Below are 24,608 nucleotides of genomic sequence, written 5' to 3'. Positions count from 1 at the left end.
GGAAAGAAGAAGGAACTTCCTTCCCTTCACTACTGTCACACTGTCCTCATACATGTCCTGCACCACCCTCACATACTTCTCTGACACACCTGACTTCCTCATACAATACCACAACTCCTCTCTTGGCACTCTGTCGTACGCTTTCTCTAAATCCACAACACACACAATGCAATTCCTTCTGTCCTTCTCTATACTTCTCTATCAACATTCTCAAAGCAAATAATGCATCTGTGGTGCTCTTCCTCACAGATGCTCACCTCTTCTCTTAGCCTGGCTTCCACTACTCTTTCCCATAACTTCATGATGTGACTGATCAACTTTACTGCTTTAGACAAGATTACTCTTAAAAAAAAATAGGCAAGTCTCTTCACAGCCAATTATTACATATACTAGATACTTTCTTTAGTCTGTGAGAAAACTTTAGGCTATAGAGAATAGCTTAATCACAGATTAAGCATATGACAGAAAAAAAAAGTTCTGTCATCTGCTAACTGAGATGCTAATCTCTTTATCAAAAACTGGGATGCCTTTAAAAATAGGATCATTCTGAATATTACGATTCAGCACCTCCACCACTAATAGAAAATGAAAGGGGGGAATTGGGCAACCTTGCCTGACTCCTCGTTCTAAATTGAACCTCTTTGAGGTACCAGATTGTAGTATGACAGAACTGTTTACATCATTATAGAATACGCCGAATATATCAATAAATGTGTCACCGAGACAGAGACTGCAATAAAGAATCATGTTCAATTGTGTCTAATGCTATGTCTGTGTTAATCCAATCAAAAGTACTTTTTTAAATCTATTGGGAAAAAAGCTATAATTTTATAATCAACATTTGTTAAGTGTGATTGAATGCCAATTTTCAATTAGTTAGAGATCATTATCTGACTTAGAAATTAAACAAATGACACCCTGCTTTATTGATGCAATCATCTCTTTTTCACTGATACACTCATTTAACATTAGAAATAGGTGCATTTTAATCACATCCCAAAAGTGCTTGTAGAATTTAGAAGATAAACCATCTTTACCAGGTGATTTAAACTTTTTAAGTTAGAAGACAGCTTCAGTTATTTCCGAGAGTGATATATCTGCCTCATGATATGATTGCTCCTTCTCAGTGATGACTGGTACAAACTTATTAATTTTAGTACAATCATCAAAGCACCCATTTTTAATAAATTGGACTTGTATAGATTCTCATAAAAGGAGGAGACAGCACATGAGATTTCTACAGGGTCTGTGCAAAGAAAACCATTAATTAGAAGAGAGCATAATAATTTTCTTTTATAGTTTCTCTTTTCTAGAGCAAAGAAATAGCTAGTATTTTTTTTTTTCACTATGAACTATAACTCAAGCCATTTGGCACGAGACCTAAGAACCTTAGCCAATTCTGAATATATTTGATTAGGTTTAATTTGTATAATAGTTCATTCTGTCTCTTCCTCAGCTGTAAGAGTCTAAACTCATCAAGTATTTCATTTGTTCAGTAAGTTAATTTCCTTTTAATTCTTGGTCTACTTTAATTCTTTAGATCTTTTTATGGCTTTGTTTCAAACCGAAACTTTTTCCATTTGGTTTTATATTTTTTTGTCTTGTTCACAAATAGTTCTTTTGCTATTTCCTGTACAGTAATTTGAAAGGTTCATCTTCAAGAAGTTGATTGCTGAATTTCCAAAATCCCTTTCCACCTTCAGATTCTTTAAAAGATTTTAATTTTAAAATGATGAGTGTATGATTAGATAAAGGGGCATCGATGTAAGATACATCGTTCACAAATTGTAGAGCCGTAGAGGAAGCGCATTGCATTCACAAAATAAAATAAAATAAAATAAATGATTTCATAATTAAGACTTATCTCAGAATTAAAAATGTTTTTTTTTTTTTTTTGGGGGGGGGGGGGGTGTAATGTAGCAGCTATCCTTTGGTTTAGCTTGATGACTATATTGTAGTTAAATTAGCTACTGGACATTTCTTTGCTGACTGCCCCTCCTGCTAATTAATGTAGTTACGTGTAAGTTAAGACGTTTAGTCTTGCTTTAGTTAAAAGATACGGGGCATGAACTATATATATATATATATATATATATATATATATATATATATATATATATATATATATATATATATATATACACACACACACACACACACACACACACACACACACACACACACACACACACACTCACCGGCAGTGAGGAAAATAAGTTTTTGAACACCCTGCTATTTTGCAAGTTCTCCCACTTAGAAATCATGGGGGGGGGGGGGGGGGGGTCCTGAAAATGCCATCGTAGGTGCATGTCCACTATGAGAGACAATCTATAATACACCTGCAAATAAGTATTTGAACACCTGTCTATCAGCTAGAATTCTGACCCTCAAAGACCTGTTAGTCTGCCTTTAAAATGTCCACCTCCACTGTTTGAGGTCATTAGCTGCATAAAGACACCTGTCCACCTAACATGGCCAAGACCAAAGAGCTGTCCAAAGACACTAGAGACAAAATTGTACACCTCCACAAGGCTGGAAAGGGCTACGGGGAAATTGCCAAGCAGCTTGGTGAAAAAAGGTCCACTGTTGGAGCAATCATTAGAAAATGGAAGAAGCTAAACATGACTGTCAATCTCCCTCGGACTGGGGCTAGATCTCACCTCGTGCAAGATCTCACCTCGTGGGGTCTCAATGATCCTAAGGAAGGTGAGAAGTCAGCCCAGAACTACACGGGAGGAGCTGGTCAATGACCTGAAAAGAGCTGGGACCACCGTTTCCAAGGTTACTGTTGGTAATACACTAAGACATCATGGTTTGAAATCATGCATGGCACGGAAGGTTCCCCTGCTTAAACCAGCACATGTCCAGGCACGTCTTAAGTTTGCCATTGACCATTTGGATAATCCAGAGGAGTCATGGGAGAAACGTGCTTGGAGAAAAGAAGAATGATGAGTACCATCACAAGAACACCATCCCTACTGTGAAGCATGGGGGTGGTAGCATCATGCTTTGGGGGTGTTTTTCTGCACATGGGACAGGGCAACTGCACTGTATTAAGGAGAGGATGACCGGGGCCATGTATTGCGAGATTTTGGGGACAACCTCCTTCCCTCAGTTAGAGCATTAAAGATGGGTCAAAGCTGGGTCTTCCAACATGACAATGACCCGAAGCACACAGCCAGGATAACCAAGGAGTGGCTCTGTAAGAAGCATATCAAGGTTCTGGCGTGGCCTAGCCAGTCTCCAGACCTAAACCCAATAGAGAATATTTGGAGGGAGCTCAAACTCCGTGTTTCTCAGCGACAGGCCAGAAACCTGACTGATCTAGAGATCTGTGTGGAGGAGTGGGCCAAAATCCCTCCTGCAGTGTGTGCAAACCTGGTGAAAAACTACAGGAAACATTTGACCTCTGTAATTGCAAACAAAGGCTACTGTACCAAATATTTACATTGACTTTCTCAGGTGTTCAAATACTTATTTGCAGCTGTATCATACAAATAAATAGTTAAACAATTATACATTGTGATTTCTGGATTTTATTTTTTAGTTTATGTCTCACAGTGGACATGCACCTACAATGACAATTTCAGACCCCTCTATGATTTCTAAGTGGGAGAACTTGCAAAATAGCAGGGTGTTCAAATACTTATTTTCCTCACTGTATGTATATATATATATATATATATATATATATATATATATATATATATATATATCTTTCTTTTCGCACTACAAAACTTTGAACTCTGGACTGTCACTGTAACTGTGGACTTGCACAGCACAGTGCACTTTATACCACACCACTCCGCACACGGTCAATTTAAGGACAATCACATCAACCACCTTATGTGATTACTGTTTACTGTACATAAGCATACCTTGTATCCATAAGCATACCTTGTATATACACTTTTTCCTTAAATATTTCCTTTCCCTATATATATATATATATAAATCTGTATATCTTTATATATTTTATATTTTACATAGTTTATACTCTTTATTTATCTGCCTTCTATTTTCTTGTTTAATTTTTTTCCCCATCCTACTCCCTCATACCGGACAGTGGTATAAAGCATTTCACTGCATGTCATACTGTGTATGTATGTGTATGTGACAAATAAAATTTGATTTGATTTGATATATACAGTGGCTACGGACCCAGCCATTAAGTCAGTGCACTTTTAGTGCCGGTCCCAAGCCCGATAAATGTCAAAGGGTTGCGTTAGTAAGGGCATCCAGCGTAAAACATGTGCCAAATCGAATATGCGAATCACAAATAAGAATTTCAAACCGGATTCTTCGAGGCCCAGGTTGCCAACGACCACATAGGTATCATTGGCCAACAGGGTACCGGTGGAAATTGGGCTACTGTTGGCCGAAATGGAGATATGATAGTGGTAGCTGATATGATGGAAAGATATGATTGCTTGATAACTTTCTTCTGCTCAACTTAGTTAAGACAGAAGTACTTTTACTAAGACCACATGCAGCTAGAAGCAAACTTTCCCTTTACGTAATATCTCTGGATGGTGTTTCTGTTTCAGCATGTATGGCTGTCAAAGACTTTGGTGTTATTATTGACCATAGTCTTTCCTTTAAGGCTCATGTGAATAATATTACCAGGATCGCCTTCTTTCACCTTAGAAATATTGCTAAAATTAGAAATATGATGTCGTTACAGGATGCATAAAAACTAGTTCATGCTTTTGTTACCTCCAGATTAAATCACTGTAATGCTTTATTGTCTGGGTGTTCGAATGAGTTTAGAATGCAGCAGCAAGAGTCCTCACTAGATCTAGGAAATATGACCACATCACTCCTGTTTTAATCAGTCTACACTGGCTCCCAATCAAATCTCGCATTGATTATAAAATACTACTAATGACGCATAAAGCACTTAACGGTCTCGCACAGCAGTATCTGAGTGAACTTCTTTACCAGTATGATTCTTCACACCTACTTAGATCTACTAAAGGTGCAGGCTATCTGTTGGTTCCTCAAATAATAAAGACTACAGCAAGGGGCAGATCTTTCTCTTATAAAGCCCCACAGTTATGGAACAGCCTTCCAATCAGTGTTCGGGACTCAGACACAGTCTCAGTGTTCAAGTCGAGGTTGAAAACGTATTTATTTAGTCAAGCCTTTGATCAGGAGATTTTTTTTTTTTTTTAGGTAAAGGAGCAGATCTGGAGGGATCATGGATATAGTGTTTGGTGAACTGGGATATTTGTATGCTGTTGTCCCCTCACATTCACATGTTCACTCAGGTTTGTTGACAGTGGTGTGGTGGGTCGTCTCTTATCCCAGAGATCCCTCATGTCGGTGTTACCTTCTGGTTCTCCTTTTTAGTTATGCTGCCATAGCGAGTCTTGCCGGAGTCCAAAACTGCACAGTGATATTAACTTTCATACATCAATAAGAACACCTAATAATCCATATCCTTCTCTCTCTCTCTCTCTCTCTCTCTCTCTCTCTCTCTCTCTCTCTCTCTCTCTCTCTCTCTCTCTCTCTCTCTCTCTCTCTCTCTCTCTCTCTCTCTCTCTCTCTCTCTCTCTCTCTCTCTCTCTCTCTCTCTCTCTCTCTCTCTCTCTCTCTCTCTCTCTCTCTCTCTCTCTCGAGTTTAACCTGCTCCTGAGGCTCCAGTGACCACTGTTCCTGCCCCTCTCCCCTCCGTGGATCTTCCCACTTCGTCCAGGTCTGCCTCTGGATAGTGTGCTCTTCGACTGGAGGCCACTCTGTGCAGCTTGGGACGGTTTCTCATCAATGCCTTGGGTGGTTCCATGAAATTCCGGAGTAAGAACGGGCGCTTTGGGGATGGATTGGACTGTAGTTAATGTCAACAGTCTGCTACATTGTCTCAGGACTACTTTTCGCTTCTGATCATCATCACTGTACCCCGCAACATCGTATATCTGCTATAAATGGACATTCGGTGCAACCCAGATGAGGATGGGTTCCCTCTTGAGTCTGGTTCCTCTCAAGGTTTCTTCCTTATGCACTCTCGGGGAGTTTTTCCTTGCCACAGTCGCCACCGGCTCGCTCATCAGGGACAAACTTACTTATAAAGAAGATATTCACTTTTAATCACCACATTATCTGTGTAAAGCTGCTTTGAGACAATATTCATTGTTAAAAGCGCTAAACAATTAAAAACTGAATTGAATTTTTTTTTAATTTAGAGGAGAAAGGTAGATATGTTGTGTGTTCAGGAGACCAAGTGGAAAGGCAGTAAGGCCAGGAACATTGGAGGTGGGTTTAAACTGTTCTATCATGGTGTGGATGGAAAGAGAAATGGTGTAGGGGTGATTCTGAAGGAAGAGAACAGTAAGAATGTAGTGGAGGAGAAGAGAGTTTCTGATAGGGTGATCAACGTGAAGCTGGAAGTTGAAGGGATGATGATAAATTTGCCTATGCTCTGCAAGCGGGCTGTGAGATGGAGGAGAAGAAAAAATTCTGGAGTGAATTAGATGAATTGGTAGATGGTGTACCTAGGAATGAACTAAAAGGCATATGAAGAGCTGTATGAGAGGTTGGACACTAAGGAAGTAGAAAAGGATTTGTACTGATTGGCCAGGCAGAGGGACCGAGCTGGGAAGGATGTGCTGCAAGTTAGAGCAATAAAGGATGGAGATGGAAATGTGTTGACTAGTGAGGAGAGTGTGTTGAGAAGGTGGAGGGAGTATTTTGAGCAGCTGATGAATGAGGAAAATCAGAGAGAGAGGTTGGATGATGTGGAGTTGGTGAAGCAGGAAGTGGATAGGATTAGTAAGTAGGAAGTGAGAGCAGCGATTAAAAGGATGAAGAGTGGAAAGTCGGTTGGACCAGATGACATACCGGTAGAAGCATGGAGATGTTTAGGAGAGATGGCAGTGGAGTTTTTAACCAGATTGTTTAACAAGATTCTGGAAGGTAAGAAGATGCCTGAGGAATGGAGGAGTGTGCTGGTACAGATCTTTAAGCATAAGGGAGATATGCAGACCTGCAGTCACTACAGGGAAATTAAGTTGATCAGTCACACCATGAAGTTATGGTAAAGAGTAGTGGAAGCCAGGCTGAGAGATGAGGTAAACATCTGTGAGCAACAGTATGGTTTCATGTCGAGGAAGAGCACCACAGATGCCTTATTTGCTTTGAGAATGTTGATGGAGAAGTATAGAGAAGAACAGAAGGAATTGCATTGTGTGTTTGTGTATTTAGAGAAAGCGTACGACTTAGTGCCAAGAGAGGAGTTGTGGTATTGTATGAGAAAGTCAGGTGTGTCAGAGAAGTATGTGAGGGTGGTGCAGGACATGTATGAGGACAGTGTGACAGCAGTGAAGTGTGCAGTAGGACGACAGACTGGTTCAAGGTGAAGGTTGGACTGCATGAAGGATCTGCCCTGAGCCCTTTCCTGTTTGCAGTGGTGATGGACAGGTTGACGGATGAGGTCAGACAGGAGTCTCCCTGGACTATGATGTTTGTGGATGATATTGTGATTTGTGGTGAGAGTAGTGAGCAGGTTGAGAAGAGCCTGAAGCAGTGGAGGTATGTGTGGAGAGAAGGGGAATGAAGGTCAGTAGGAGTAAGACAGAGTACATGTGTGTGAATGAGAGGGAGGGCAATGGAGTGGTGCAGATGCAGGAAGAAGAGGTGGAGAAGGTGGAGGATTTCAGGTACCTGGGGTCAACAGTGCAAAGTAATGGAGAGTGTGTTAGGGAAGTAAAGAAAAGTGTGCAGGCAGGGTGGAGTGGGTGGGAGTGACAGGAGTGATTTGTGATAGTAGGGTGTCTGCAAGAATGAAAGGGAAAGTTTATAGGACTGTGGTGAGACCTGCAATGTTGTATGGATTAGAGACAGTGGCATTGAGTAAAAGACAGGAGGCGGAGCTGAAGGTAGAAGAGCTGAAGTTGTTAAGATTTTCGTTGGGAGTGACGAGGATGGACAAGATTAGAAATGAGTTTATATGAAGGACAGCCCATGTAGGACGTTTTGGTGACAAGGTGAGGGAGGCGAGATTGAGATGGTTTGGACATGTGCAGAGGAGGGACATGAGTTATATTGGTAGAAGAATGTTGAGGATGGAGCCACCAGGAAGGAGGAAAAGAGGAAGGCCAAGGAGGAGGTTTTTGTATGTGGTGAGGGAAGACATGGAGGTAGTTGTTGTGAAAGAGGCAGATGTAAAGGACAGGGTGGTATGGAGACAGATGATCCGCTGTGGCGACCCCTAATGAGAGCAGCCGAAAGAAGAAGATATATAGTGGGTACGGAAAGTATTCAGACCCCCTTAAATTTTTCATACTTTGTTATATTGCAGCCATTTGCTAAAATCATTTAAGTTCATTTTTCTTCCTCATTAATGTACACATACTCTCCAGAGATGCTCAATTGGGTTTAAATCAGGGCTCTGGCTGGGCCCTTCAAGAACAGTCACGAAGTTGTTGTGAAGTCACTCCTTTGTTATTTTAGCTGCGTGCTTAGGGTCATTGTCTTGTTGGAAGGTAAACTTTCGGCCCAGTCTGAGGTCCAGACCACTCTGGAGAAGGTTTTCGCTTAGAATTAAGGTAAAAAAGTTATATCTTGGTCTCATCAGACCAAAGAATCTTATTTCACACCATCTTGGAGATTTTTTTTAGCAAACTCCGTGCGGGCTTTCATGTGTCTTGCACTGAGGAGAGGCTTCCGTCGGGCCACTCTGCCATAAAGCCCCGACTGGTGGAGAGCTGCAGTGATGGTTGACTTTCTACAACTTTCTCCCATCTCTGGAGCTCAGCCACAGTGATCTTTGGGTTCTTCTTTACCTCTCTCACCAAGGCTCTTCTCCCCCGATAGCTCAGTTTGGCCAGACGGCCAGCTCTAGGAAGGGTTCTGATCGTCCCAAACGTCTTCCATTTGAGGATTATGGAGGCCACTGTGCTCTTAGGAACCTTAGGTGCAGCAGAAACTTTTTTGTAACCTTGGCCAGATCTGTGCTTTGCCACAATTCTGTCTCTCTGCTCTTCAGGCAGTTACTTTGACCTCATGATTCTCATTTGCTCTGACATGCATTGTGATCTGTAAGGTCTTACATAGACAGGTGTGTGGCTTTCCTAATCAAGTCCACTCAGTATAATCAAACACAGCTGGACTCAAATGAAGGTGTAGAACAATCTCAAGGATGATCAGAAGAAATGGATAGCACCTGAGTTAAATATATGAGTGTCACAGCAAAGGGTCTGAATACTTAGGACCATGTGATATTTCAGTTTTTCTTTTTTATAAATCTGCAAAAATGTCAACAATTCTGTGTTTTTCTGTCAATATGGGGTGCTATGTGTACATTAATGAGGAAAAGAAATTAACTTAAATGATTTTACAAATGGGGGGGGAGTGGTGGCTCCAGCGGTTAAGGCGCTGGGTTGGCGATCGGAAGGTCTGGGGTTCAAGCCCCGGTATCGCCAGGCTGCCACTCTTGGGCCCTTGAGCAAGGCCCTCAACCCTCTATGCTCCAGGGGTCCCTTACGAGGGAAATATCAAGGTCCGTGACGTCGGAGTGACGTGGGGCCGCCTTCCCGTGGGCTCACCACCTGCAGGAGGGACCGTAAGGGACGGTGCTGTGAGGATTGGGCAGCAGTCGAAGGCGGGGGCCTGCTTAGACTGCTGCCCCCGCGACCCGAATTACGGATAAGCGGGAGAAAATGAATGAATGAAGAAAAAAAAAAAAAAAAAAAAAAAAAAGATTTTACAAATGGCTGCAATATAACAAAAAGTGAAAATTTAAGGGGGTCTGAATACTTTCCATACCCACTGTGTGTATGTATGTAATTTTTATATATATATATATATATATATATATATATATATATATATATATATATATATATATATATATATATATATATATATATATATATTACACTGTATATATACATACACACACACACACTTGCAATCAGAAATATTCAACCCCTAAAGAGTTTTAAGGATTTATAAATAAAAATCTTTTCAAAGTGCAGGATTCTGCTTTGGATGGCTTCTTAATGAGTTTAGTGATACATAAAATCATGGGAAAGACAAAGGAGCTTCCACAAAAGCTAAGAGAGGAGATTATTTCATCACATCTGAAAGGCCTTGGGTATAAGAAGATTTCCAAAAGATTTAACATTCCAAGAGACACCATTGGGAGCATTATAAGGAAGTTTAAAACTTATGGAACAGCTGCAAACCTGCCTGGTCATGGAAGAAAGCTCACAATTTCATCAAGGGCCCTTAGCAACTTAGTCAGGACAGCTAAGAAAAACCCCCGTGTGACTGCAAGACAGCTACAGGATGACATGATTAAGGCTGGTAAAAGTGCTTCAGTGGCAACTATAAGACGTGCACTGAATAATCAAGGACTTCATGGCCGGACCCCAAGACACACTTCACTCTTGACCTCAAGGAACATCAGGAGTCGACTAGAATATGCCAGGAGGAATTTGGATAAAACTATAGAGTTCTGGGAGACAGTTCTATGGACTGATGAAACCAAACTGGAACTTTTTGGACATATGGACCAGCGGTATGTCTTGCGGTCAGGCTTATAACCAGAAAAATACCATCCCCACGGTCAAACATGAAGAAGGCAGTTGCAGCACGGAAGCCGTCAAACATCACTGAGTTAGAGGCTTTTGCACGTAAAGAATGTGCAAAGATTCCAATCGAGAGGTGTAAGAAGCTTGTCAGCACTTATCAAAAACGCTTGTTAGAAATTATAAAAACTAAAGGGCACTCCACAAGGTACTGAATATTGAATAATACTGCACATGCTCATGTGTTACAAGACTTACAATTTTCATTTGAACTTCAATGTTAAGTCAACTTCTGTTGTCAAAATAACTCAAATATGTATCAATAAATATTGTTTGTTATTTCACGATTTTTTTTTTTTTCTATTGAGGTGAGGGGGTTGAATATTTCTGATTGCGAGTGTAATATATATATATACACAGTGAGGAAAATAAGTATTTGAACACCCTGCTATTTTGCAAGTTCTCCAACTTAGAAATCCAGAAATCACAATGTATGATTTTTTAACTATTTATTTGTATGATACAGCTGCAAATAAGTATTTGAACACCTGAGAAAGTCAATGTTAATATTCGGTACAGTAGCCTTTGTTTGCAATTACAGAGGTCAAACGTTTCCTGTAGTTTTTCACAGGTTTGCACACACTGCAGGAGGGATTTTGGCCCACTCCTCCACACAGATCTTCTTCAGATCAGTCAGGTTTCTGGCCTGTCATTGAGAAATATGGAGTTTGAGAGTGGCTAGGCCATGCCAGAACCTTGATATGCTTCTTACAGAGCCACTCCTTGGTTGTCCTGTCTGTGTGCTTCGGGTCATTGTCATGTTGGAAGACCCTGCCTCGACCCATCTTCAATGCTCTAACTGAGGGAAGGAGGTTGTTCCCCAAAATCTCGCAATACATGGCCCCGGTCATCCTCTCCTTAATACAGTGCAGTCGCCCTGTCCCATGTGCAGAAAAACACCCCCAAAGCATGATTCTACCACCCCATGCTTCACAGAAGGGATGGTGTTCTTGGGATGGTACTCATCATTCTTCTTCCTCCAAACACGTTTAGTGGAATTATGACCCAAAAGTTCTATTTTGGTCTCATCTGACCACATGACTTTCTCCCATGACTCCTCTGGATCATCCAAATGGTCATTGGCAAACTTAAGACGTGCCTGCGCATGTGCTGGTTTAAGCAGGGGAACCTTCCGTGCCATGCATGATTTCAAACCATGACGTCTTAGTGTATTACCAACAGTAACCTTGGAAACGGTGGTCCCAGCTCTTTTCAGGTCATTGACCAGCTCCTCCCGTGTAGTTCTGGGCTGATTTCTCACCTTCTTTAGGATCATTGAGACCCCACGAGGTGAGATCTTGCATGGAGCCCCAGTCCGAGGGAGATTGACAGTCATGTTTAGCTTCTTCCATTTTCTAATGATTGCTCCAACAGTGAACCTTTTTTCACCAAGCTGCTTGGCAATTACCCCATAGCCCTTTCCAGCCTTGTGAAGGTGTAAAATTTTGTCTCTAGTGTCTTTGGACAGCTCTATGGTCTTGGCCATGTTAGTAGTTGGATTCTTACTGATTGTATGGGGTGGACAGGTGTCTTTATGCAGCTAACGACCTCAAACAGGTGCATCTAATTTAGGATAATAAATGTAGTGGAGGTGGACATTTTAAAGGCTGACTAACAGGTCTTTGAGGGTCAGAATTCTAGCTGATAGACAGGTGTTCAAATACTTATTTGCAACTGTATCATACAAATAAATAGTTTAAAAATCATATATTGTGATTTCTGGATTTATATATATATATATATATATATATATATATATATATATATATATATATATATATATATGACGACGACGACTGCAACACACCTCAAAGTTGGGAAAAGCGTAAAAAAAGGCTGAAAAAGGAAATAGAATTGAAATATGAAAAACATTATTTAAAAAATACAAATATTTATTAGTTTTAAACACACTACAAAGTGGCACATTTAATGTATAAACATTTGTATACAGATATTAATCTATTTATTCAACAGAATACGAATAAAAGTAGAATATAGATGGATACAGGTAAAAAATGAAGAAATAAAGAAAACAAAGATAATCCTGAATAAGGATCTCAGACTCATGAAGCCTGTCTTTTTTTTTTTTTTTTTCATCAAAGCACAAACGTTACATAAAGTTTCTACAGTGGGTTTTAGCATCTCTCAAACACTTTGTAGAGGTCAGGAAGGTTTGCTATCTGGAGGATGCTGCCATCTTCACTAAAGTGTTTAGGCGGGCTAAGAGAGCGCAATGCTTTGAAGAGAATGTGTTCAACCTTCCACAGCCAGCTCTTCTCTGCCTCCTACAAGAACATGTAATTTAACATCAATGCTACTTATTAATGAAACATGTAAAGAAATAAACACAAATTTGACATAGCAACAACCTACATCTGATTAATAAAATTTGCAGACTGATATAAAAAAAAAGGCAGCTCTTTTAGTACAGTTGATTAATGATCTGCACAGACCTGATCTGCACAGATGCAACCTCACACATTTATCAAATCTACCATACCAGCACATGAAACAAGGCCTAATGTATTTAGTTGATGGCCAATAAAGGGAAAAATATTTAACATTTATACAAGATCAGCCCAAAATAATAAGAGATTTGTTCATGAGATTGCTAGAAAAAGTTTCTTTTGAAGCAACCAAAATGGCATTAAAGGTCTTCCCAAAATTAAGAGAAATGCACCATCTGCTTACTGTTTCTTTCTCCAATATGTACTCTTTTCTTACGGAGTAGAAATAACTGCACTCTTTACTGAAGTCACGAAAACAATCCTTCTCACTGTCCCAATTCACCTGAATTACAAAAATAAAAGTTTTTGTTTACAACAATGGTGTAGTTTCACATTTACTTGTTGATTAGTCATTTTAACAAGTAGCTCTGACCTCTGTGGCTAAGCGCAGGATGAACAATGGCAGACCCTCCATTGCAGGACTATAGTTATCCAGCAAATGTGGAAGACCAGTCAGATTCCCGTCCTGAAAATGAAAAAGGTGATAACAGGGTCACAAGACAATGTCTACACTTTTTACGCAGTCTCCTACCCATACCAAACAAGGACTTTTTAGTTAATGGTTTTTTAGTTTCCAATGGAACCAAACTAGAAAATGCACATTAACCACCTAACAAAAAATCTATTTAAAAAATGAAAAACTCAGATTTGTCTTCAATTGGATTCAATGTTTTTTATTTGCTCTAAATGCTTTAATTGACCGAGACAAATGAAAATTGATACATGTTAAAATAGTACAAAGCCAAAGTATTTTTAATACAGATGCCAACCTGCATATAAAGTCTACCTTAATTTATAAACTAATCTACTTATGGAAAACACCACTGCGCCAAACTTACAAAAAAAAAATGCTGTTTACAACATATCATGGTGATTAAAACCTTTTAACATTTAAAGTTTGTGTCCAGTCATTTCTACAATGTGTAATTTCTACAAGGTGCTATACTCTGTTTTAATATTGTGTTAGCCTCATTGCAAAAAATGTTATCAGCAAACACTGTTGTGGCTCCAATTACATTTAGCTAGCAATAGTTTAGAAGTCATTTACTGCTAGCAAGTCATTTGCTAAGCATTTAATGCTAGGTTTGCAGGCTGTTAAAAGATAAATTCAGATCCAAACATTGTTACATATGGTACGCCCAATCATAAATACTCGTCAAGACAATTATGAATATGACTTTATAACACTGCTTAAGAGTCCAAACACTCACTATATAATCTTTCAGTTTGTGCTCTATACACATTTTGCATCTAACTTTAAAACTTCAACTAATCAACATTAAAAAAATATTTTGTTGTGTGACCCAGTAGATACAGTGAAAATGTAAACAAAGAAAAAAGTTTTAAATCAACATGAATCTGAAACATCAATATCTGAAACAAGAATATTTTAATATTTATAAGAACTATATATAGAGAAGGGAAGATATATATATATATATATATATAGAGAAGAATATTGGGCAAAAAACCCCGAATGAAACTCTTACCATGTCTATCTTCACAGAGAAATAGTCTTCTAACATTTCAGCTTTTCTTTTCAAGAAATCTACTATATACTGGGCCAGCCCTTCTTTAGGCCCATCCTCCTCTGTCCAGCCACTTTCCTCACAGTCCAGTGCCAAGATGGCTAAATCATACAGGGGGGCTGGATTCTGTAATAAACATAGCTTGCATCAATACTCTTCTACTCCAGGAGGAAAAACACTTTAATGGACACAAATAGTGACTTAGAAACCTCAAAATCAGTAAATCACCACACTAAATAAAAACATTTTTTGTGAGTTTCATAAAATAACATCAGTCACAACTGATTATTTAATTTTAAATTGTTAAAATTGATATAAGTAAAAGTAAGTCAAAATTTTGACTTACTTTTACTTATATCAATTTTAGCAATTTAAAATTAAATAATCAGTTGTGACTGATGTTATTTTATGAAACTCACAAAAAATGTTTTTATTCATCACAACAATACAATTTAAAAGTTTCCTTATCATGTGCAAAAACAGATTTGTAAAAAAACCCAAACATTAATCCACAGTAATATATAATATCCATAGTTCCATTAATTAGTAGTAGATTTATTCCCATGTTAGCATTTGAGGTTACAAAAAAGTTTTTTCCATTAAGTTACATAGAGTCACAAATACAATAAAACAAAAAAATAAAGCAAACAGAAAGAATACAACAGTTTAGATTATATATAAAATGCTAGAAATTATAGAAATAGATTATATAACACACGTTATATAAAAACAATTTTTTTGTGATATCCTTCTAAAGAAGACCTTAAATGAGATTACTACATAAAAATTGTGTCTACTTGCACTAAAAGTGGGACAGTCCAAAAAAAAAAACAGAAAGGGGGGTCTTGCAGAACATACACAGGGCTGGGTCTTCACCAAAATCAGTTATCGTCGTCTTCTTTCGGCTGCTCCTAATAGGAGTTTGCCACAGCAGATGAATCAGTCTCCATACCCCTGTCCTCTACATATGCCTCTTTCAAGCCAACTACCGTATTTTCCGGACTATAAGCCGCTACGTTTTTCTCACGCTTTGAAACCAACAAAGCGGCTAATATATGGATTTTTCCTGGGTTTTTCCCGGTTTCACAAGCTTCAAGCCAAAAAACTGAGCCCCGTAACATTAGACCAATGAAATTGCCGAAACGGGTAAAAGTAAACCAATGAAATTCTTTATATCAAATCGGGTGCGCTCCCACCGAATCAGGCCGCACCACATCATAAATATGGATGCGGTTCCTCTGACGTTTGACCTGCCGCTCACTCGGACTGTCTACAGGAAAAGCGAATCATTAGTCACGCTGAAAACAACCGGGCATGAAAAACGCACTTCACCTGTGTTCTGAGCTGCACGGCATCGGAAGAAAAGCTTCACCGATGGAGATTTTTAAACGCACGACGAAAGATAAACTCCCGAGAAAAATAGTTGTAAAAGGAAGAAGACAGTGAACAAAGACTTTCTTGGTAGGCTACTGTTTAGATACAAGCCGTGTAACAGACACTTTCTTTCATTAAAGCCTGTGTAAAGTTCATTAGTTTCAATGTAGGCACCTGCGGCTTATTTATGTTCAAAATAAAAATCTTTTTCAAATTCAGTCGGTGCGGCTTATATTTGGGTGCGCTTAATAGTCTGGAAATTACGGTACCTGCATGTCTTCCCTCACCACATCCATAAACAACCTCCTTGGCCTTAATCTTTTCCTCCATCCTGGCGGCTCCATCCTAAGCATTCTCCTACTGATATACTCCATGTCCCTCCTCTGCACATGTCTAAATGATCTCAATCTAACCTAGCTCACTGTGTCTCCAAAATGTCCTACATGCACTGTTTCTCTAATAAACTCGCTTCTTAACATGTCCATCCTCGTCATTCCCAATGAAAATCTCAACATCTTCAGCTCTGCTACCTCCAGCTCCACCTCCTGTCTTTTACTCAATGCCACTGTCTCTAAACCATACAGTCCTATAAACTTTCCCTTTCACTCTTGCAGATACTCTTCTACTGCAAATCACTCCTGCCACTCTTTTCCACCCACTTCAACCTGCCTGCACTCTTTTCTTCACTTCTCTAACAAACTCTCCATTACTTTGCACTGTTGACCCCAGGTACTTAAACTTCTCTAGCTTCACCACCTCTTTTCCCTGCAACCGCACCACTCCACTGCCCTTCTTCTCATTCACACACATGTACTTTGTCTTACTCCTACTGACTTTTATTCCCTTTCTCTCCAGCACATGCCTCCACCTCTCCAGGCTCTTCTCAACCTGTTCCCTACTATCATAGTCCATGGAGACTCCTGTCTGACCTCGTCCTTTAACCTGTCCACCACCCACAACCCAGCGGTACAGGACCACGCTATCCAGCCGGCCGAGTTTTTCTCGGTTTAACGCATGGACAGACCACTGGAGTCGGGGAAGTCAAGAGGAGGTGGAGTGTGTCTGATGGTGAACAACCAGTGGTGCGACAGCGCAAGCATCGTTCCTCTTTCACGCTCCTGCACACCAAACCTGGAACTACTGACCATCAAATGTCAGCCCTTTTATCTACCTAAGGAATTCAGCTCGGTCATAGTCAGTGCCGTTTATATCCCACCTCAAGCGGACACGAACACTGCAGTATAGGACTTACACAAGACAATAACTTCACCAAACACAGCATCGGGACGCTGTGCTCATTGTGGTAGGAGACTTTAACAGTGCCAACCTCAAGCGCGCACTACCGAACTTTCATCAGCACATCACCTGCCCCACCAGGGGCGAAAGGACACTGGACCACTGTTAAAAATCACGTCCACCATATCGGAAATCGGACCATGCCGCCATCTTCCACATGCCTGTTTACAAACAAAGGCTGAAACAGGAAGCTCCGGTTCAGAGGGAGGTCGCGTGCTGGACTGACCAATCGGTGGCCGCTCTGCAGGACGCTTTGGATGACGCAGACTGGGACATGTTCAGGCGCAGCTCTGATGACAACAACATGTTTATGGAAGCGGTTGTGGGATTCATTGGGAAACTAGCGGATAATACGGTGCAAAAAAACACTATCAGAACGTTTCCCAACCAGAAGCCGTGGGGGGATAAAACTATCTGCGACGTTCTGAGATCCCGCTCCGTTGCCTACAACACGGGGCTCGCCACCGGGGACATGGATGAGTACAAGGCTGCGTCTTACAGTGTTCGCAGAGCGGTGAAGGATGCAAAGCGGTGCTACGGAGGAAACTAGAGTCACAGTTTAAACATGGTGGCTCTAGGAGCCTGTGGCAGGGACTTAGAACAATCACGGACTATAGAACACCATCTTCTAGAATGGTGAATGCGGACGCTTCTCTGGCAAACGAGCTAAAAACTTTTTACGCTCGTTTCGAGGCTGCAGCTAACCACGCTAGCGGCACAACCAACGTGCATGCCGAGAGAGCCGGAGAGATAAACACGTTCACCATCTCGGAGCATGACGTGAGGAGGGCATTCAAGAGAGTGAATACCAGGAAGGCAGCAGGACCAGATGGCATCACAGGTCAGGTTCTGAAAGCCTGCGCTGACCAGCTAGCACCGGTGTTCACTGAGATATTCAACCTCTCACTGGAACAGTCTGTTGTCCCCTCATGTTTCAAACAGTCCACCATTGTTCCTGTCCCGAAGAAACCCCAGCCCACCTGCCTTAACGACTACCGCCCTGTAGCTTTGACCTGATAAAGTGCTTTGAGAGACTGGTCAGAGACTTCATCACTGCCTCACCACCAGACACACTGGACCCACTACAGTTCGCATACCATCAGAACCGTTCTACTGAGGACGCCATTGCTCATCTCCTTCACACTACGATGAGCCACCTGGACCACAGAAATGGGAATTATACAAAGATGCCGTTTGTGGACTACAGTTTAGCATTTAACACCATAATTCCCTCCACACTCACATCTAAGTTGGAGGTCCTGGGACTCAGCCTGCCGCTGTGTCAATGGATCTCTAACTTCCTGACAGACAGACTACAAGCCGTACGGGTGGAAAAACACACTTTATCCACCCTCACCCTCAGCACAAGAGCTCCCCAGGGTTGTGTTCTGAGCCCCCTGCTGTACTCACTGTACACATATGACTGTGTGGCCACTTCCAACTCCACCACCATCATCAATTTGGCTGATGACACCGTTGTGGTGGGCCTGATCTCCAACAACGACGAGACGGCCTACCTACAGGAGGTTAAAAACCTGGAGAGATGGTGCCAGGAGAACAATCTTCTCCTGAACGTCAGCAAGACTTAGGAGTTGATCGTGGACTTTAGCACTGAGCAGGAGCGGTCATACCAACCGCTAAAAATCAACGGGACCCCAGTGGAGAGAGTGGACAGTTTCCGGTACCTAGGTGTTCACATCACACAGGACCTGTCTTGGTCCTGTCACAGCAACACCCTGGGGAAGAAGGCCCGGCAGCATCTGTACCATCTGAGACGCCTAAGGGACTGTAAACTTCCCTCTCAGGTGCTAAAGACTTTCTACACCTGCACCATTGAGAGCATTCTAACGGGTAGCATCACTTCCTGGTTCGGGAACAGCACCATGCAGGACATGCGAGCCGTGCAGAGGGTGGTGCGTTCAGCTGAACGTACCATCCACACTGAGCTCCCTAACCTGCAGGACATCTACAGCACGCGGTGCCGGACCAGAGCCAGGAAGATTATGAAGGACCTCAGCCATCCCAATAATGGACTCTCTTCTGTGTTGCGGTCAGGGAAACGCTTCAAACTCTGGACTCGCACAGCAGAGTCCAGAGACCTTCTCTATACTTCTCCATCAACATTCTGAAAACAAATATTTCATCTGAAGTGCTCTTTCTCAGCATGAAACCATACTGTTGCTCACAGATGGTGACCTCCACTATTTTTTCACATAATATCATGGTGTGACTGATCAACTTTATTCCCCTGTAGTCACTGCAGGTCTGCACATCTCCCGTATTCTTAAAAACCGTTGCCAGAATACTCCATCTCCATTCCTCAGGCATCCTCTCACCTTCCAAAATCTTGTTAAACAACTACTTCTTCTTTCGGCTTCTCCCATTAGGGGTCGCCACAGAGGATCATCCGTCTCCATACCCCCCTGTCATCTACATTTGCCTCTTTCAACCCAACTACCTCCATGTCTTCCCTCACCACATCCAGAAACCTCCTCCTTGGTCCTCCTCTTTTCCTCCTTCCTGGTGGCTGCATCCTCAGCATTCTCCTACCGATATACCCCTTGTCTCTCCTCTGAACATGCCCAAACCATCTCAATCTCACCTCCCTCGCTTAGTCTCCAAAACGTCCTACATGGGCTGTCCCTCTAATAAACTCGTTTCTAATCCTGTCCATCCTAATCAATCCCAGCGAAAGCCTCAACATCTTCAGCTCTGCTACCTCCAACTTCACCTCCTGTCTTTTACTCAATGCCACTGTCTCTAAACCATACAACATCGCAGGTCTCACCACAGTCCTATAAACTTTCCCTTTCACTCTTGCAGACACTCTTCTATCACAAATCACTCCTGCCACTCTTCTCCACCCACACCACCCCACCTGCACTCTTTCTTCAGTTCTCTAACACACTCTCCATTACTTTGCACTGTTGACCCCAGGTACCTAAACTCCTTTACCTTCACCACCTTCTTTCCAGCGCATACCTCCACCTCTCCAGGCTCTTCTCAACCTGCTCTCACCACAAATAACAATATCAATAACAATATCCAAAATCTTGTTTAACAATCTGGTTAAAAACTCCACTGCCATCTCTCCTAAATATCTTCACACTTCTTCTGGCATGTCATCTGGTCCTACCGACTTTCCACTCTTTCTACTCTTAATCGCTGCTCTCACTTCCTCCTTACTAATCCTATCCACTTCCTGCTTTACCATCTCCACATCATCCATTCATCTCTCTCGCTCTCATTTTCCTCATTTATCAGCTGCTTAAAATACCTTCTTCACCTTCTCAACACGCTCTACTCACTAGTCAACACATTTCCATCTACATGCTTTATTGTTTAACTTGTAGCACATCCTTCCCAGCTCGGTCCCTCTGCCTGGCCAATCAGTACAAATCCTTTTCTTCATCTTGAGTGTCCAACTTTTCAAATAACTCCTTATATGCCTTTTTCGTGGCTTTAGCTACATCCCTCTTTACCTGCTGCCGCATCTTCTTGTACTCCTAAGTACTTTTCTCATCTCTATGCCAACCCCAATCCTGTTTCGCCAACCTCTTTCACCTTTTGCTTTCCTGCACTTTCTTATTCCCCCACCACATCCCTTTGACTTCTGCAGTAGTTTCCTAATCATCCAGCATCTCTTCACCACCACCGAGCCTTCCTCCTTCAGTTTCCACTATCTTATTCTTCTTTCATTCCTCACTCTTTTCCTCTGCTTCTTCACCTTCAAAGCCATTCGAAAGTCCACCATCCGATGCTGTCTAGCTACTGTCCTCTGCCAACACCTTAGTCTCCAATCTCTTTAATGTTGCATCTTCTACATAGAACATAGTCTACCTGTGTGCACCTTCCTCCACTCTTATGTCACCCTATGCTCCTCATTCTTCTTTAAATAAGTATTCACCACTGCCATTTCCATCCTTTTAGCAAAATCTACCACAATCTGTCCTTCCACATTCCTCTCCTTAAGGCCATACCTACCCATCACCTCTGTTCCCTTCACCTACATGCCCATTAAAGTCTGACCCAATCACTAATCTTTCTTTCCTAGGTAAACTCTCCAGCACTCCATCTAAATCACTCCAGAATTTTTCCTTCTCCTCTATCTCACAACCCACTTGTGGAGCATAAGCACTGATGATCAACTTCCAGCTTCACCACCCTATTATAAACTCTCTACACCTTACTCTCTTTCCACTTGGTCTCAACACACAACATATCTACCTTTCTCTGCTCCATCATATCAGCTAACGCTCTCCCTTGAACTGTCATAGTACCAACATATAAAGTACCAAACCTAACCTCGCCTCGCCTCTCCTCCACTTCTCTTTTCCTGCTGTCTCTGTTGACGTCTTCCTCCTCCTCTTCTTCTCCTCCTTTGGCCAACAGTAGTCCAAATTCCACCGATACCCTGTTGGCTAAAAATACCTGTGGCGGTTGTTGGTAACCCAAACCTCGACCGATCCGGTATGAAATTCTGGTTTGTGATCCACATATTTGATTTGGCAGATGTTTACACTAGATGCCCTTTCCCAACCCGTCCCATTTATCTGGGTTTGATACCGGCACTAACAGTGCACTGGCTTGTGCAACCCTAATGGCTTGTTTACTGTCAGTTGTGAATTGCCTATATGACATCTACTAAACAACGCTTGATCGAGTTTTATTTTGAAAGAGACTGAAAGTGTGTTAAAATTTTGGGTGAATTTTATGTAATTTGTTGTTAGTACACGTGTAGTGTTAACAGTAGGTTTACAGTCTGAGGCAGAAATTAGCAAATCCTCCCATGTGCAGTTTTGTTTCATAGAAACTATTGCTTTAAATATATTTTAAATATATCAAAGGCAAAATGAAAAAAAATTAATTTGTTGTTTTCCTAAAAAAATTATATACCAATATCTTACAGAATGTTCAGTTTATAAATTCAAAATGTACATACACTTACCAAGAACCAAAGAACACTGAAGTTACCAAAATCATGCATCAAAATCTGGTAAAACAGCTCCTGACTAGGGAAAAACAAATCATAGTCATGGCTCACAAAGCATGCACATAATGCAAATTCTTGTATAACAGTTGTTTTTGCCATTAATAATTGTATTTTTAGTTTCAATAAAAGTTTTTAAATTATTAAGTCTTTAGATTAAAAAATGAAAAGATTTAGAAATTCTGCTAAAGACTGGAAAGTTCTCTGCTGTATAGAAAGTCAACTTTTCTCTTACTAGTCCCAGATTTACCATTTACAGTATTTGATGGCCTATGGATAACAAAAAACTTATAGGCACTAAACTTTCAAATGTCATAACCCTTTTATGTCTGTAATCTTGCTCTGGTAAGATCTAGAGGAAAACACAATCATTTCTCTTCTGGATATCATCCCACTAACATCTAGGATTGTTGGATTAACAGGGGAAAGAGTTACACAGACAAATTTACTCGGATTGAATGTCAAAAGGGTAAATAAGGATTCAGCTTCTAACCTGAGCTTAGTATTGTTTAACAGGTACAGTTTGGTTTGGTGTTGGATTAGAGACCACTGGGGATTGATGCATCCAACAAATGAATGATTATGCAGCATCTCCTGCAAACCTGTGGGTACAAAAACAGACACAGTGGTGTTAAATATCCACAAGCTATAAGTCATAGTTTATAAATGTGCTACTCCAAAAATTAGCAACTCTTGACTGCGGCAAACCTTAAGTAATTGGTATGCACCAATTGCCCTACTATCTAACCTTTATGAACTTGATCTGTGATTTCATTTTGTAGCTCCTTCACGCTGGATAGCCTGATGACACGTTTTAAGGGAGTGCAGGACACGGTCACATCTTCCATTTCCACATCAGAATCAATAGTACTGCTGTACTAGGAAACAGCTTAGTCAGTAGATATTTTGTCATACAGTTATGCTTCTCAAACCATGTGTAGTTTCTTCCTCAGATATTTAGAAAAAAATTACTGCTATTCATAATAGTAGGTAAATCTCCAAGTTATTATCTGTTATTATGTATGTAGACCATGGGAAAAGCAACTAAACAAATTACCTGGCTATATTTATTTAACTCTCACTTTCACAAATACACATATGGAGACCAAATTCCATTAAGCTTATGCCATCTGCTAAACTGATTAGCCACCATCATTATATCTATAAATCAGAATATATTAGGGCTGCAACTAATGATTATTTTGATAATCGATTAATTGGATGATTGTTATTTTAGTTTTTTGATGTCGTTGTTCCGATAAATCTGATAAATATTTAATATTTTTAATTAGATATTTTGCTTATTATAATTATATAAAACTCAAATTCAGGGTATCTATGTATAAAACAGACAACCCCCCCCCCCCCCCCCAAAAAAAAAAAAAAAAAACAGCATTTGATTATACAAGGTGTACATTTGTGTAAATCAACATTTAAATTGTATTTTGCAGATGGAAAGTTGACAACCATGGTTTAAAAATCTATATAAAATATTTTTGTTTAAAAAATACAGCCTTTTTTAAATTTGTAACAATATAAGAATCTAGAATATATAAATAATTAAATTTTGTATAATAATTAAATGATATATGCATAAATTAAATATACAAAAACTGAAAACAAGCATTTGAAAGTAAAGTCTCAATAACTCACGTTTAAAAACAGATAAGTGCACAGTATTAGACAAATGTAATAGAAAAGAGAATGGAATGGAGAAACGCAGCAAGCTAGTAGGCTTAATTAATAAAAAAGGAAAAAAATATGCATTGGGGTACAAATGCCCAAGCATTCGCTGAAAACCACAACAGTGAATAAAATTTAATAGTTTACTGCTGCTGATATTTGATGCTTTTAGATGTAGTGTTTGTTTACACCATTTTAATGTCGTGAGCGAGCTGATTGTGCAATCCAATCCTGCGAGTCACGACAGAACAGATTCAGTGCGACTGTCCCGGAGTTAACAGATACACAGTTTATAAAATAGCACTTCATTAAACTATAACATTTTCACATAATGAGGATTATATGAGGTTATCTTACAGACATGCTAACCCGTAACTTGAGCAGGCCAACTAATCGATAAAGGCATTCATTGAAAACTAAATTCATTATCGATTAGTTGTTAGAGCGCCTAAAGTTAATTACAAAGAAAATAAATACAAAAATAAAAATAGTAATACTAATAATACTTGCCCATGGACTTTGCTCTGTTCATTTAAACTGTTAACCAATGAAATAATGCTTTGTTTTAAATTGGCAAAAGAAGCTATGTTTATTTCACTGAAAATGTACCAGTTATGCACCAGTCGTAAGAATAGTCTTC

At 40.4% G+C, this 24,608-nt stretch overlaps 1 protein-coding gene and 1 long non-coding RNA gene across 2 annotated transcripts in view; one reads left to right on the top strand and one right to left on the bottom strand.

Annotated features, from left to right (window-relative positions):
• Nucleotides 1-24,608, top strand: part of LOC310725326 — a 517,016-nt gene that overhangs the window by 7,849 nt on the left and 484,559 nt on the right. The window lies entirely within an intron of this gene.
• The window catches only part of mlh1 (mutL homolog 1, colon cancer, nonpolyposis type 2 (E. coli)), a 34,157-nt gene continuing 22,012 nt past the window's right edge, over nucleotides 12,464-24,608 (bottom strand). The window contains exons 13-19 of the mRNA XM_083539980.1: nucleotides 23,034-23,158; nucleotides 22,779-22,887; nucleotides 22,244-22,307; nucleotides 14,587-14,751; nucleotides 13,470-13,562; nucleotides 13,281-13,379; nucleotides 12,464-12,874 (exon numbers count right to left, since the gene is read on the bottom strand). Of these exons, the coding sequence (XP_083396106.1) occupies nucleotides 12,725-12,874; nucleotides 13,281-13,379; nucleotides 13,470-13,562; nucleotides 14,587-14,751; nucleotides 22,244-22,307; nucleotides 22,779-22,887; nucleotides 23,034-23,158 (805 nt within the window). The 3' untranslated portion in view covers nucleotides 12,464-12,724. The remainder of the gene's footprint in view (nucleotides 12,875-13,280; nucleotides 13,380-13,469; nucleotides 13,563-14,586; nucleotides 14,752-22,243; nucleotides 22,308-22,778; nucleotides 22,888-23,033; nucleotides 23,159-24,608) is intronic.

The sequence above is a fragment of the Silurus aristotelis genome, assembly GCF_946808225.1.
Source record: "Silurus aristotelis genome assembly, chromosome: 4".
NCBI lineage: Eukaryota > Metazoa > Chordata > Actinopteri > Siluriformes > Siluridae > Silurus > Silurus aristotelis.
The sequence above is the reverse complement of the archived record's forward strand: the minus strand, read 5'-3'. Positions and strand labels throughout refer to the sequence as shown.